The sequence below is a fragment of the Spermophilus citellus genome, assembly GCF_964194105.1.
Source record: "Spermophilus citellus genome assembly, chromosome: 18".
NCBI classification, from domain to species: domain Eukaryota; kingdom Metazoa; phylum Chordata; class Mammalia; order Rodentia; family Sciuridae; genus Spermophilus; species Spermophilus citellus.
Window position 1 is genome coordinate 39,833,443 of NC_138200.1, and position 16,475 is coordinate 39,849,917.

General features: G+C 32.0%; 1 protein-coding gene across 11 annotated transcripts in view; it reads left to right on the plus strand.

Moving 5' to 3' along the window:
- Positions 1-16,475, plus strand: part of CHD9 (chromodomain helicase DNA binding protein 9) — a 219,037-nt gene that overhangs the window by 125,929 nt on the left and 76,633 nt on the right. For 10 of the 11 annotated variants that reach the window (XM_081274950.1, XM_081274958.1, XM_081274956.1 and 7 more), the window contains 8 exons: positions 1,196-1,307; positions 4,776-4,922; positions 5,776-5,844; positions 5,926-5,981; positions 7,001-7,118; positions 9,087-9,173; positions 9,790-9,927; positions 14,697-14,818. In XM_081274950.1, the coding sequence (XP_081131076.1) occupies positions 1,196-1,307; positions 4,776-4,922; positions 5,776-5,844; positions 5,926-5,981; positions 7,001-7,118; positions 9,087-9,173; positions 9,790-9,927; positions 14,697-14,818 (849 nt within the window). Of the gene's footprint in view, positions 1-1,195; positions 1,308-2,001; positions 2,060-4,775; positions 4,923-5,775; positions 5,845-5,925; positions 5,982-7,000; positions 7,119-9,086; positions 9,174-9,789; positions 9,928-14,696; positions 14,819-16,475 lie in introns of all 11 variants that reach the window. The other variant, XM_081274952.1, reaches the window with a different exon arrangement.

Below are 16,475 nucleotides of genomic sequence, written 5' to 3' on the forward strand. Positions count from 1 at the left end.
CATACATTGTCCTACTTAACTTTTCAAGAGAAGAGGTAGCTATTATACTACCCCTATGTTTACAGATAAGTAATTTGCTTAGGGTCCCACAGATAGGTGATTGGTAGATTCAGGGTTTATATCTTTGATCCTGTGATTTCCAAGTACAAGCTGTTAACTTTCAAGCTCTCCCACATTAGTAAATAATTATGGAAAGAATTCTGCACTCTTTCTGATATACCATTCCTAAAAATATTTGGGGGACTTTTCAGTTTTTGGAATATAGGTTATCTAAAATAGAATTTTGCTTATTAGTAATTAGAATGGTTCATGATTAACATAGTGTTTTAATAATGTGCTGTTAAGGCAGATAAGAAAATATGGGAGCCATGTACTTAAAATACATTCTTAGTTTAGGTATATGTACTTGATATGTTTGAAAGTATTTAATAAACACATATAAGAGAGGACATATTCATACTGCAGAAATATAAAAAATGGTTTTCTTTTTCCTTTGGTGCCACAGAGTAAACTTGGTCACTTAACCACCGAGCCACATAACCAGACCTGTACCCCACCTTTTTTTTTTTTTTTTGAGATAGAGTCTTGCTAAGTTGCTGAGGCTGGCCTTGAACTTGCAATCTTCCTGCTCCAACCTCCCAAGTACTAGGACTATAGGTGTCCACCATGATGCCCACCATATTTCTTACTCTTAACATAAATAAAAGTATTAAAGAAAAATTAATTGTAGAATTGTCTTAAATAAGAAAGAGATTACCATAGAGTAGAAAGAAGTAGAGGCTTCCTAGGGCATGGAAGTATTTATGGTCAATAAGTGGAATTTTAGTTTAATAAAAGGTAGGAGTAATAAACAGTTCCTCACTGTCTTATAATCTAAATCTATAATAAATGAATTGGTTTTATGTAATAGTTATTTATATCCTAAAAAGTTAAGTATATCCTAAAAACCAGCTATAGTTCTTGACTACCTTTCTATGCTTATAGGTACGTTAACTATAATATTGTGGGTTTTTTTGTCCAATTCAGTAGAAGAGAGGTTTAAGTTTTGAAAATGTCTTTATGGATTTCTGAATATTTATTTTTGGACATGCAAGTGGTAGAAACTTTCTTCTAAAGTTTACAATGACAGTCTTAATTTGACCCAAAGTGGAAAAACACAAAATTCTTATTGTTTATTCTTTTCCTCTTGACACAGCAAACTCATTATTACATTGGGTAAGAAACAGAAAAGAAAAAATGAATCTTCAGATGAAATATCTGATGCAGAGCATATGCCACCACATACATTCAAAGATCAAGACTCTCAAGTGAGTATTATTTTCCGAGAAATGAACTCTGTTAAGAATTATTTAGGTAGCAAAATACTGCCTTATGTCTACTTACACTGCAGTTTAATACTAAAAATACATTTTATTATGTGGTATAACTTATAGGACAGCATTATTACAATATGCTCCTAGTAGTATTACCATAGAATATTAGATTTGAGAGGAAACTTACGTATCCTCTTTAAACCTTTCATTTTCAAGATAATGAAATGAAGCCCTCAAAGGTTAAGTAATAATGCAAAGTCCTTGATGGCTTTTACATGGAGAAGTACCTAGTGGCATTATCCTGTGCTTATTGAGTGATTTTTAAGTGAACTTAATGATAGAATATTCATTTTAAAAATCATATACAAATGACAAAGAAAATGGATTGAGTCATTCTTAGAGACAATTCCTTTAGTCTCCTTCTGTTGAAGAAAAGATAACTGAATATATTAAAAATCCCCTAATATAGACATAAATATTGTGCCTTTTACCTTTTTTAAAAAAAATACGTGGATATTAATAATAACCTGTGAAGTTACAAAAATATATATGTAGTGAAGGTCATAATAATTCAGGCCACCATCTGCTTTCTAATACTTAACAACAACTGTAGGCCATAGGGGTGGTGGCAATTGTTGAATTATGGGGCCAGAAAGCCCCTGAATGGCCTTTCTTCTTCCTTATGCAGCTTCTTATCCATTTGGAGAGTAGTGGCTCAAGGCTCCTGGGCTGCTGCAAGAGTTGAGGTAAGGGCAGTGATCAAAGCTCCTAATATTATATGGCCTGGCTTTTTCTTCGTATGTTATCCTTAACTTAGGCAAACTTACATTTAACTTATTCAATATGAGAAAATGTAGCTTAATTTTTACTATGATAATGCTGGCCATTTTCCCATATGTAATTACAAAACATTGAAATGGTAGTATAGGTCAACACGTACATTTCTTCCATGCTCTTCAGTATAGTATTTGCTTTGACAAGCATGTTGCTGTAACACCAAAGGGGGGTATTTTCTAATAATCAATTATAAATCTATATTATAGTACTTTATAGTTGTACTATATTTAGAAGACTAAATCTTTTTTTAATGTCTCTATAGCAGATATCTCATCATAATGTAGTATTAGTTATTTAAAAACATCATTCTTCTGACCTCTTTATATGCAAAATGCTGTGTGCTGATCTGTTACATTCTCTGAGACATAAGAAAAAAGCTAGAAATAAGAAATTACTACAGTTTGTCACTATTTTAAATTGTGTTTTGAAAACATTACAGAGAAAGAAAGCAAGAAAAAAGCATTAGCCAAATATTTGGAGTTTAGGTTAATTTTTATATTTTTAAACTAGTAGAGATACTATATAACACAGGAAAAAATAATTGCTGAGAGTTACTTGGAATGAAGTAATGTGGTATTTCTCTGTACTCTTATGGAGTATAATTTATTAATGAAATCAAGTACAGACCATGGAGTTTTAATATGCTAGTCTGATATCATAGGATGAGGAAGCAATTTACCATGAATGGTCCTCATTCTATTTTGTAAGTGAAAATGATTTTTTCAGACCACTGATCCACCTTTTTTTTTTTTTTTTTTTTTGTGATGTTGAACATTGAACTCTGGTGCTCTATCACTGATTTACATCCCCAGCTCTTCTTATTTTGAGACAATGTCTCATCAAATTACCCAAGGCAGCCTCAAATTTGTGATCCTCGTTCCTCATGCTCCTAAATCACTGGGATTACAGGTGTGTGCTACCACACTTAGTTCCTCATTTACTATTAAAAGGCATGTGAGCGTACTCAGATGCCTCAGTGACCAGAAAAGAAGCTTTATTATACTTGTTTTAAACATTCTTTATGCTGAGAATCATACACCCCCCCCCCAAGGAACAGTAAATATTTCATGTCTTTTTTAAAATAGTAATTGGGAATACTGAGTTTAACAAAGTCCTTTTATTATAACTTTATCCCACCTTCCCTGTCTCCTGTATTAATAAAAATGTTTATTTGGCATTTGAAAATGTAAACATTTCCATGGCCAATGGATGATGACCCCCCAAAAATAAATAAAACAAAATTGGGGCTCAGGGTATAACTCTGAAGTAGAGTGCTTGCCTAGCATATACGTATTCCTGGGTTCTATATCTCCAACATCCTTCCTATTCACTGAACCCATCCAAAGAAACAGAGTGTAACTAGATGATGAACCATCTTGAAAGTTTTCCTATGTACTTTTGACTACCATGCATTGCCTTTCTTTCTCTCAATATCGCACTACTTATAAAAGAAAGGGGCAGAAGTATCATGTTACAAAGGCTGCTACTGCCACCTTACTAGACACAGATAACAATTTGCTCCTGTGCTATGCATGGGATGTGGACTAACAAAAGATCTGCCAAATAGAAGACATTGGCAAAAACCAAATGTATTATTTTGTTGTTTCAATTTCTGGGAAGTATCATGGGAGTTTCACTATATAGAATAAAAAGGAGGAAGGGATAGATTTACTTTGGTAAATCAAGCAATAGAACCGTTGGTTGAGGTGCCTTCAACCTATTAGATTTTGGAGAAGTGTAAAGAAAAATAGTAAAAATTAAGTCCTTTGGGATTTTCAAAACAACCTAAGATTTTGAGTTTTAGTGGGACCATCAAAAAAATATGTAACCTTGTTTTTAAACATTCTCCTTTAAATATAAAAACTTTTGAAACAAATATTAGACACTTAGGGAGGTAAGTAAAACCACGTATATTTGATTCTTGATTTTAAATTGCTTAGGTTATTTAAAAATTGTGATACTAAATGTAATTCTTTTATTTAAAAGACATTTTATGATGCTTTTATTTTTAGAAGAGCTAGTCAGGTTAGAAATATTGTTTCTTCCTTTATTCAAATTGAATTATTTGGTAAATTTAATAAATATTTTATGTATTTAAGACATTTTATTTTATTCTACTTTAAACAGTTTCATATTTTTGCAAATATTCTCTAATTCTCTAATGTCCTCTAGGATTATGCCCCAACTAATTTGTTAACCAACCTTCATCTAATATACTTTTTAGGTTTGGGGCAAAAATGTGAAGACATCTATAGTTTTAACAATAGTTTACAAAGAAAAGTAGCCCAGCAATAAAGGTATTACTAATAAAATACATTTTGCCTAAGCTGTAAAAGAGTTTTTTAAAAAAAACCAACAGACTTTTCTTAAAACTTCTAAAAATAAATAAATAAAGATATTATTATGAATATTTGATATTTGAAATTGTGGGAAAATTATAATGGGCAAATTATAATCATCCTTTAAAAAGAAAAGTAAGAAAAAATTGAGTGTTGAGTATCAGTATGAAAATTAATAAAGAATTTGCCAACTATAGAAGTGATATTTTTAAAATCTTTGTTTCAAAGATTTTTAATTGTCTAAAACAATAAATTGTATAAATCTGATCCTTGTGGTTCATTACAGAAAAGAAGATCAAATAGACAAATTAAGAGAAAAAAATATGCAGAAGATGCAGAAGGGAAACAATCTGAAGAAGAGATTAAAGGCTCTTTGAAAATAAAAAAGAATTCAGCTCCTTTACCTGGTGAACAGCCTTTACAATTATTTGTGGTAAGACATATTTGGAATTATTACTACATTTCAAAATAAATATAAATTGTTTCAAATAGTAGAAATACATATATCTCCTCATATTTCTTTCTTCCTAAGTGTATACCTGAAACTCTTTCAAAGTGTTTCTCCTTTGCAGAATGTTTCTAAAGTTAAAGACTAATTGTTAGGTAGATAGTAATAATCCATGAGCAAGTTGGATAGGGATTATGTTTTGGCTGAAAATTTACCCTAATCGACTCCTTTAAAATAATAATGCCTTTTTAAGTGCAATATAAAAAGAAAGCCCTTTGTCTAGATTTTCTGACTTTGTCTCCTGCTCTTCTTCATAAGGACTCAACTTTGCCTTATGAAGTTTCTTAAATGCCATGTTTGATACCTTTATTTCTTCCATATATGCTTTCCTCTTCTATAATTCTTTTAATTTATCTACATTATAAGCCAAGTACTCATCTCTTAGCTGAGTGATCAAAAATTTTGGGCAAGTAATAATTCTGAATATTCCTGTGCTTCTTCAATTGCATAATAGAGTTGATAATAGGAGGGATAAGAATGGATATGATAATGGATTAGATTAATTAATAGATGCAATGTGTTTAGTATAATGCCTAGCACACAAAAAAGCCCAGTATGCTTAGAATGATGATGATGATGATGATGATGATGATGACAAAACCATAACAGCAATGATATATTTTTTCCATTGTACTGTATTCCTAATGTTTATAGTACCGGGCACCTCGACTAAATAAATATTTATTGAATTTTAGTGTATTCATAAATATATAAAATAGCAACTAAAAGGTATTTCAGAATGCGTTCCATTGCATATTTCTTTCCCTCGATCCTATAGGAGAACCCAAGTGAAGAAGATGCTGCAATTGTAGACAAAATACTATCTTCTAGAATAGTAAAGAAGGAAGTAAGTAATGGCATATTATATTTCACACTTTATATTCCATGTCCTGTTTAAGTTTTATAATTAATAATTTTATTTTCATAGATATCACCTGGAGTGATCATTGATACAGAAGAATTTTTTGTAAAATACAAGAATTAGTAAGTATTTGAGTTAGAAAATTAATATGAGGTTGCTGGATATTTTAATATAGTTAACATAAAACACTGAATTAAAATTGTGGTTTTCATTGTATTTGCATTTAAAAATAATTTTTATCATTTATATAACTACATGAAGTTAAAAATCATTAAAAAGTAGAAGACTTTTGAAAACCTTCCATGGTAAGATTTGAATTTCTTTTCCAGAATGTATTCATTATTAATCTCAAAATGCATGAATCGGGGCTGGAGATGTGGCTCAAGCGGTAGCGTGCTTGCCTGGCATGCGTGCGGCCCGGGTTCGATCCTCAGCACCACATACCAACAAAGATGTTGTGTCCGCCGAAAACTAAAAAATAAATATTAAAATTCTCTCTCTCTCCCCTCACTCTCTCTTAAAAAAAAAGAATATATCAAAATGCATGAATCTACAAACATGCATTTATAAATTATAGGCATTATTCGTTATATGTTAAACTTCTCAGATTTAATTATTTTTTCTAAAAAAATTTCTGGTATTTCGGTTATTGCATTAAATGTATATAGTGTGATGCTTTGACTAAAATTTTAAATTTTAATCTTGGTCATAGATAACTTATGCAACCACTAAATGTGAAAAAGTCATTCTTTTTCTACATTTTTCTGTTACTTTCTAAATACTTTCATGAACATTTTTAAATAAAATTATGTTGTTTTCAAAATAAGTTAGCATTCTGATTGTGGCAGATCCATTATAATGAAAAAAAAAAGATAAAGTACATCTTGCTGTTATTCTTTTAGTCAGTTTACTATTCTGTTTCTGTATAGTAAATTGTACACCATGAGACTACAATCTCCTAAGGCTATAGGGATCATAGTTGTTTTAATTTTAGAAATTATATAAAGTCTATTAAAATTAAATAGTGATAAACTATTTGTATAATTGAAGATAATATTTTATATTGGATGTTATAATTAAAAATGCACCTTAAGCATGTTTTTTATAATGTTCTAATATACTACTTCTATAAAAATTTTAGCTCCTATCTTCACTGTGAATGGGCCACAGAAGAACAGCTTTTGAAAGATAAAAGGATTCAGCAGAAAATTAAACGATTCAAACTGAGACAAGCACAAAGAGCACATTTTTTTGCAGATGTAAGAAAAAAATAAATAAAACTATTATGTGTGATACTCTGAATACATATAGATTTAAGTATCATTTTAGTTCTTAGGCTTCCAACATTGATATTCAAATAAAAATGCTATTGACACAATTTTTCTTTCCAAAATTAACTTGGGAACTAGCTGAAACAAAAACACTGATAATTCAGAATGGTAGATAATATTTTTATTTTTAAATTAGCATTATTTCAATGCATATAGTTGAATCTGGTTGTGTTACTATCACAAAGAATTTATCAGAAAATTATTTAAATAAAGGAAATGATAATGTAGAAAATAAATGGAAAATAAAAATTGTCAGTGTATTAACTCTTACACATTAAATAATTACAAACATTGCATGTTTTCCATGCCAGCCTTCTATTTATGTGAACACAACATCAATAATTTAATATATTTATACATTGTAAAATAATTACCTCCAACTAATGAATATATCTAACACCTTTTCTTTACTTTTTTAATCCTCTAAAGTATCACATTAACATTCTGGTATTGGGCTATAATCATTGTAATCAGGTGTGTCATATATAGATGCATGGGTTTGAGGAGGAGAGGTTTAAGATGGTGATGAGAACTAAAGGTAGAACTATGTGGTATACAACATTTAGAGGGTGAACAGACGAGGGCAGTAAAGTTAAACACAGATGACTGTTGGAAGTCTTTCAGAGATGAGTAGGAATTGCCCAAGCGCAGAAGCCAAAAAATGGTAAACTAGTCAGAAGAGAGCAGAATTAGTACAAAAACATGAAGGTGTGACACTTAGGTTGGTTACAATCTGAGTTATAGTTGTAGCAAGCAACAGGAGATAAGGCTGGAAGAAAAGGAGGGATCTTATCTATTACACAAAAAAAAAATTAATTTGAACCTGATTATCAAACAAGGCAGAATCACTAAAAGATTTTAAGCAAGGAAGCTGTAAGTATTAATTTATATTTGAGAAAGATTACTCTGGCAACAATGTGAAAAAACAGAATAAAGGAAGGCAAGACAAGCATTGGGGGACAAGTTGGAAGTTATTTTTAAAGATCCATGTAAGAAGTGATAAGTCAGTGAGAATGAGGAGGAAGTATCCAATCTGATTTTCAGTTAAAAGTAAAGTCTGGTGAGGTGCAGTGGCACATGCCTGTAATACCGGTGGCTCTGGAGGTTGAGGAAGGAGGATTTTTTGTTCAAAGCCAACTTCAGCAATTTAGTGAGGTCTTTGAGAACCTGTCTTAAAATTTAATATATATATATATATATATATATATATATATATATATATATATATAAAAAGGGGTGAGAATATGACTTAATGGTTAAAAACCCCTGTGTCCAATCCACGGTACCAAAAAAAAAAAGTAAAATTTAAAATTTGTACAAGTTAGATGGAGGTAAAGAAAGTGAAGGAATCTAAGACAACTTCCCATTTTCTGGCTTGTGTGACTGAGTGGGCGGGGTGGGGGGGCTGGAGAGGAAGTTGTGTTTTCATTAACCCAATTAGAAAATATAGGATTAGGTATAAGTTGAAGAATAAATGAATGAAACTAAGTTTGAGGTAGCTCAAGTAGAGAGTTTACTTACATTCATCTAGATGAGTTAGATGTTCAGTAAAGGACTATCATCAGGTAAAGATAAAGAGTGATAGTATTGAGAACAGAGTCTGAAGCTGGGTTGATTAGTCCTCAACTTTTGCAACTTGAACTTCAAGTAGCAAAGGAGAGGAAGAGAGGATACGTTTAGTAAAAATTTCAACACATATCCTAGAGTAACTTACTTGTCTCTAATACTTGAATTTTTTTAGTCCTATTTGTTTTATTATTTATAACATGGCAATTAATAATATCCTAAATATCTATTGGAAATTAAACTAGAAAAATGTTGTTTGTTGGACTCAAACTGATGTATTAGTTCTATAGTGAAACACTAGTAAATTTATCTTCCTTTATACTTTTTTAGATGGAAGAAGAACCATTTAACCCAGACTATGTTGAAGTAGACAGAGTATTAGAAGTCTCTTTTTGTGAAGATAAGGATACTGGTGAGGTAAATACTTTATCTTTTTTTTTCTCCTTTTTATGGTACTGGGGAACGAACGCAGGGCTTCACACATACTTATAAAAATATATTTTTATGGGGCTGGGGATGTGGCTCAAGCGGTAGCGCGCTCGCCTGGCATGCGTGCGGCCCGGGCTCAATCCTCAGCACCACATACAAACAAAGATGTTGTGTCTGCCGAGAACTAAAAAAGAAATAAATATTTAAAAAAAAAAATATATATATATATATATATATATATATATTATGTAAGAAAAACCTGAAACTTTCCAAATATTAAAACCTAATACTCTTTTTAAAAATTACAACCTAAAAACTCTTTTTTTTTTTTTAATTTTTAAATATTTATTTTTTATTTTTCGGCGGACACAACATCTTTGTATGTGGTGCTGAGGATCGAACCCAGGCCGCACGCATGCCAGGTGAGCGCGCTACCGCTTGAGCCACATCCCCAGCCCCCTAAAAACTCTTAAAAACAAATGAAACACTTTTTTTAATCGACCTAGGTTACTATGTTTAAATTGTCTGTAGTCATGCTCTATATAAACTACTTACTATTCTCTTTTTAAAAATGGTGAATTGAAAAAAAAATGTTTTTTTACAGCCTGTTATTTACTACCTAGTAAAGTGGTGCTCATTGCCATATGAAGATAGTACATGGGAACTAAAGGAAGATGTAGATCTGGCAAAAATAGAAGAGTTTGAACAACTACAAGCTTTGAGGCCTGACACAAGACATTTGGTAAGAACCTATCACAGACAGCTTTACAAAATCTTAGCATATCAAAATCTCTTAGAGATTTACAGAAATTCGAGATTCCTTAGATATATGGTATATTCTCAGTTAATAGGTTTTGGGTATATATACATATACACACAAACACATACATACATATATATATAACAACAGAATGCATTACAATTCATATTGCACATAGAGCACAATTTTTCATATCTGGTTGTATATAAAGTATATTCACAGCAATTCGTGTCTTCATACATGTTCTTTGGATAATGATCGTCATCACATTCTAACATCATTGCTAATCCCCTGTCCCTTCCTTTCCGTCCCACCCCTCTGCCCTATTTAGAATTCATCTATTCATCCCATGCTCCCCCTCCCTACCCCATTTATGAATCAGATTCCTATATCAGAGAAAACATTCAGCATTTGTTTTGTTGGGATTGGCTAACTTCACTTTGCTTTATCTTCTCTAACTGCATCCATTTACCTGCAAATGCCATAATTTTATTCTCTTTTATTGCTGAGTAATAATCCATTGTGTATATATGCTACACTTTTTTTATCCATTTATCTACTGAAGGGAATTTAAGTTGGTTCCACAGTTTAGCTATTTTGAATTGTGCTGCTATCAGCATTGATGTGGCTATGTCCCTGTAATATACTGTTTTAAAGTCCTTTGGGTATAGACCAAGGAGAGGGATAGCTGGGTCAAATGGTAGTTCCATGCCCATTTTTCCAACGAATCTCCATACTGCTTTCCATATTGGGTGCACCAATTTGTAGTCCCACCAGCAATGTATGAGTGTACCTTTTTCTCCACATCCTCGCCAACACTTATTGTTGTTTGTCTTTAAAATCGCTGCCATTCTGACAGGTGTGAAATCTTAGAGTAGTTTTGATTTGCATTTCTCTAAGTGCTAGAGATGATGAACTTTTTTTCATATATTTGTTGAATGATTGTATATCCTCTTCTGAGAAGTTTCTGTTCAGGTCCTTGGCCCATTTATTGATTGTTTTTGTGTGTGTGTGTGTGTGTGTGTGTGTGTGTGTGTGTGTTTAGATTCTTGAGTTCTTTATATCCACCAGAGATTAGTGCTAAGTTCATGTTGAAAAATAAGAGACCCAGAATAGCTAAAGCCATCCTTAGCAGGAAGAATGAAGCAGGTAGCATCACTATACCAGACCTTAAACTATACTACAGAGGAGTAGTAACAAAAACAGCATGGTATTGGCACCAAAACAGACTGGTAGAACAATGATACAGAATAGACAACATAGAGACAAACCCTCAAAATTACAATTATCTTATATTAGACAAGGGTGCCAAAGACCTACATTGGAGAAAAGCTGCTTCAACAAGTGGTGCTTGGAAAACTGAAAATCCATATGCAACAAAATGAAATTAAATCCCTATCTCTCACCATACACAAAACTCAACTCAAAGTGGATCAAGGACCTAGGAATTAAACTAGAGACCCCATGTCTAATAGAAGAAAAAGTAGGCCCTAATCCCCATCATGTGGGATTAGGCCCCAGATTCCTTAATAAGACTCCTATAGCACAAGAATTAAATCATGAATCAATAAATGGGATGTATTCAAACTAAAAAGTTTCTTCTCAGCAAAAGAAACAGTCTGTGAAGTGAATAGAGAGCCTACATCTTGGCAGCAAATGTTAATAGGTTTTGAGCCAGTAGAATTAGTCCCTTAATTAATGTAAAATCAAGGACAACAATGTAGCCTATAGTACTTAAATAATGTTGGAGGTGATTTTTGTTGTTATTCTATTATTGTTAAATAAAATAGCATATAAATCACATAAAGTATGTTTAGAGATGCCAAAAATGAAATTTTATCCTGTCTCAAGCTAAAGAAATATTAACAGTGACTGGATTGCTGAAAAGAAGTATATACAGAATAGAATTTAATATGAAAATTATTTTAAGCAGTAACTAAAATGTTGTATTAATAATTTTAAAGTTCATTGACTGTCATTTAAGAAATGTTTTCTTGGATTGTAGCTCAGTAGTATGTTTGCCTAGCATGAATGAAGCCCTGTTTTCTTTATAAGCTCTATTTGTATTAGGTTAATAGCATAATATCAATAACCAGTTGTTATCTGTATACTGAAAGCATGTTTTATTTTTCATTTACAGTCACCATAATGATGCCCTGATCCTGCAGACATTTTTAATAGTATAAGTTTGTTAATTAGTAATAGTATATAATTTTGAAACAGAAGACAATCCATCTTTTGCTTGCTTTACAGAAATGTTTATCTGAGACTTAGAGCCTATTCATTTGGGACTAGGATATTATTTCTTTACCTATGCAGCAACTTCAAGACAGATTATGTTTTAGCCATGCAGAATAATTCAATTTTTTATTTCTGAAGAAGAAAAATTAAATTTTATAAATATGACTATGTAAATGAATAGTTTTAACATACAACATTATGCTTCTATGCTTCTATGATTTTTTTAATGCTTTTTATCATGAATATTGAAAGTATATAAAAGTAGTAATATGTATGACAGATTTAAAATATATGTGAAGCAAGACAGGGTGGCACACCTGTGATTTCTGGCAGCTCCAGAGGCCAAGGCAGGAGGGTCCCAAGTTTGAAATCAACCTCAGCAATTCAGCAAAGAACTTTTCACAAAATAAAAATAGGAGGAGCTGAGGATGTAGCTCAGTGATAGAGCATGACTGGATTTAATCCCCAATATTGAAGATAATAAAATAGAAAAGTCTGATAATATAATTCACCTTTTTAAAAAATATTTTATTGGTTGTTGATGGGCTTTATTTATTTATATTTGGTGCTGAGAATCGAACCCAGTGCCTCACACATGCTAGACAAGTGCTCTATCATTGAGCCACAAGCCTAGCCCCTGTGTCCTTCACTTTTTGTTGTTGTTGTTGTTACCAGTACAGGAGAGTGAACCCATGGTCACTTTATCACTGAACACAATCCTATTCCTTTGTGTTTTTTAAGAAAGGTTCTCATTAAGTTGTCCAGGCTAGCCTCAAACTTGAGATCATCCTACCTTAGCCTTCTATGTAGCTGGGTTTACTTGCCTGCACCATTACTCCCAGCTTCATTCATTTTTTTATAAATAGCTTTATTTGAGGTTCATAAAATTTGACATCTAGTAAATTGCAAATATTTAAGATGTACAATTTGATAAGTTTTGACAAACGAAACCAAAACCATAATCAGAGTGATGAACTATGGCTCCCCAAAGTATTCTTGTGTGCTTTTGTAACCCTTCCTTCCCAATTCATCTTTCTTATGTACCCTACTTCTCATCCTAGGGAACTAGTAATATTTATGTCACTATCAATTCTTTTTCATTTCTTCTCATTTCATTTTTATGTACATGGACACTGTATTCTGTTTTTCTTAGGGTTTCTTACATAGCATAATGATTTTCAAGTTCACATCATTGCATGCATTGATAGTTGATACCTTTTCTATTACTGAGAAATATTTTTTTCTAATGTAATAGCCCACAATTTGTTATCCTTTCGCCTATTGATGAATATTTGTGTAGACTATTAAAAACAAAGGTCTTGTGACCTTTGGTTTGTAAATATTGTCCACCAGTTTGTAGTCATTTTTTCATTATCTTAAAAGTGTCTTTCAAAGAGCAAAAGTTCTTAGTTTTGGTGAACTCCAGTTTGTTTCTGATGATCATACTTTATGTGTCTGAGAAATTTTCACATAACCTAAGTTCATGAAGATTTCTGTCTTGGTTTCTCCTTGAAAATATGTCATGTAACATTCAGTGCTATGATTTTTGTGTGTAGATAGTATATGGATCAAATTCTTTCCTTTTGTTCATGGGTATTCGATTGTTATAACATCATTTATTGAAAAAACTCTTTTTGCACTGAATTGCCTTTCCAGCTTTGTCAAAACTCAGTTGACTAAATGCCTGAGAGTATATTTCTGAACCATCTATTATGTTCCACTGAGCTTTTTATCTTTATCTTTACATCAGTTCTACATAGTCTTGATTTTGCAACTTTTACAAGTCTTGAAATCAGTTAGCATAAGTGCCCAAACTTTATCTACATCCTGTCTACACCTCCCAATGCTGTTTTGGCTGTTTGTAGTACTTTTCATTTCCATATGCTTATAGAATTAGCTTGTCAATTTCTACAAAAACTGTGATTCCAGTTTGATTGGATTGTGTTGATTCTGTTCACTGTGAGAAGAATTAATATATTAACAATGTTAAGTCTTCAAATCAGGGCTTATCTCTGTTTAGCCCTTCTTTAGTTTTTTTCAGCAGTAGTTTGTGGCTTCAAATTTATTGGTGTCATACAACTTTTAAGAATTATTTTTTTAAAAATTAGTATTTTAGATACCATTATAAAATGACTACTTCTTAAATAATTTATTCATTATTTTTGCTAAAATGTAGAATACAATTGACTTTTTTATATCAATTTTTATATTATGTAACCTTGCTAAAATGACTACTTAGTTTAGCTTTTTAATAGATCCCACAGGATTTTCTACATAGACAAATCATATGAATAAAGATAGTTTTAGTTTTTCATTTCCAAACTTGGTAACTTTTGTCTAGTTTCCTTGTTTAATTATCCTTGTCACAGCCTACAGTACAAGGGTGAATAGATGTCACAGTGCACATCTTGCCTTATTTCTGATCTTAGGGGGAAATCATTCAGTTGTTCTCCTTTATGAATGATGCTACTTTTCGCTTTTCACCATGCATTCTTTGTTTTTCCACAAAGGACCGTCCGCCCTCTAATATTTGGAAGAAAATAGATCAATCCAGGGACTATAAAAATGGCAATCAACTCAGGGAATATCAACTGGAAGGACTCAACTGGCTCTTGTTCAATTGGTACAACAGGTGTGTAATATATCTTTAAAAATTTTAGTGTGTTATATATGTTAACATACACTAAATAAAGTTGATTCAGATGTTCCCATATTGTTATTTTGATGAAGTCTTTGTTTTAAAGTGAAGTTACTGCTGGGCATCATGGTGCATGCCTGTAATCACAGTGTCTTGGGAGCCAAGACAGGAGGATCGATAATTCATAGCCAACCTTAGCATCTGTGCAAGACCTTGTGTCAAAATTTTAAAAAATGTTTAAAACTGGGTGGCTGGGGATGTGGGTCAGTGATTAAGTGCCCCTGGGTTTAATCCCTGGTGCCCCTGAAAAATAAATAAGGTGAATTTATCTTAGAAAAATGTGTAAATTACAGTTTAAGATGTCAGCTACACTGCTTCCTTTAAGTGTGTGTCACTCAGAGTTACATTAATTAATTATTAAATTTTAAATAACTTTGCCAAGAGTCCTATAACATCTGGTATGCTACAGGAAGTTTTACAGCTTATCCATTTATACTACTGTCTGTCTACAGTTGGTTCTAATTAGTGAATTGAAAGCACATTATATCTGTTATCAATTAGATAGATCTCTGTTTTTAAATGTTTTCTATGAAGTATATTGTCAGCTATTAATAAAGAATAGAATATAAAAAGGAGTAACAAACTACCTCCTTGTTAATATTCTTCACAGTTTAGCAATTTCTTTATACAAAATAGCTCAAAGTCTTTGTTTGTGTGGGTGTTTATCCATCTATGTAGTATAGAGGATTGAACCCAGGTCCTCATGCATGCTGAGCAAGCATTCTACCACTGAGCTACATTCCCAGCCCTCTAGCCTCAAGGTTTTTTTTTGAGATGCAAAGAAAAACATGATATCATGTTTCAGAAAGAAGTATGGTAGTGTCCATGAAAGAGCAAATGAAGGCATTATTACTAGCAATATTTGATGACACTTTAATTCGAAGTCACTTTTCTGTGTTTTTTACTTATATTGTTTTTGGGTTGTTTCTCTTAGTAATTGTGAGTTATGGGACTCAGTTAGATGGAGTGAAGGATCCTATTATTCCACAGTTTTCTTTTCCCTGCTTTTATTTACTAAATATTAATCATTTTTCTCAAGAATCATTTATGTAAATGAGGTAACAATACTTTTTAAAACTCGTCTTCCTTTTTTTATTACTCCTACTTCCTACATTGCCTGTTTTAAACTTCCATCACTTCCTTCAAGTTCTTTGGCATAGTTTTGTTTTATTCACTTTCTGTATATGACTGCTTTGCAGATAAACCCAGGGAAAGTAGGAAAATTCTTGCCTGTCCTCATATTCAAAAGTGTATCTACAGCTATTCTTTCCTCTAACCTCGTGTATTGGTAGGTAAAAGATCTTACCCTAGGACAAGGATAAATCATGTTACCTCAGGTCTTGACATTCTGTTTCATCCAGTCTCTTCAGAGCTTCACTTCATTCATTAATCATTCTTCTATTTTATATGTTCAAATCATCTCTGAAGACTATTTCTGTCTCTTCAATGTATGAACAAATTTGGTGCTAGCCTATCTATAGAAAGACAAAAAAAAAAAATGGTAAATCTCCTTTTGACTGTGCTCCTTCTTCTAGCTGCCTTGAACCCTCTTTGTAGCTTTCCAGGCAAATTCCTAGTAGAGTAATCTGCA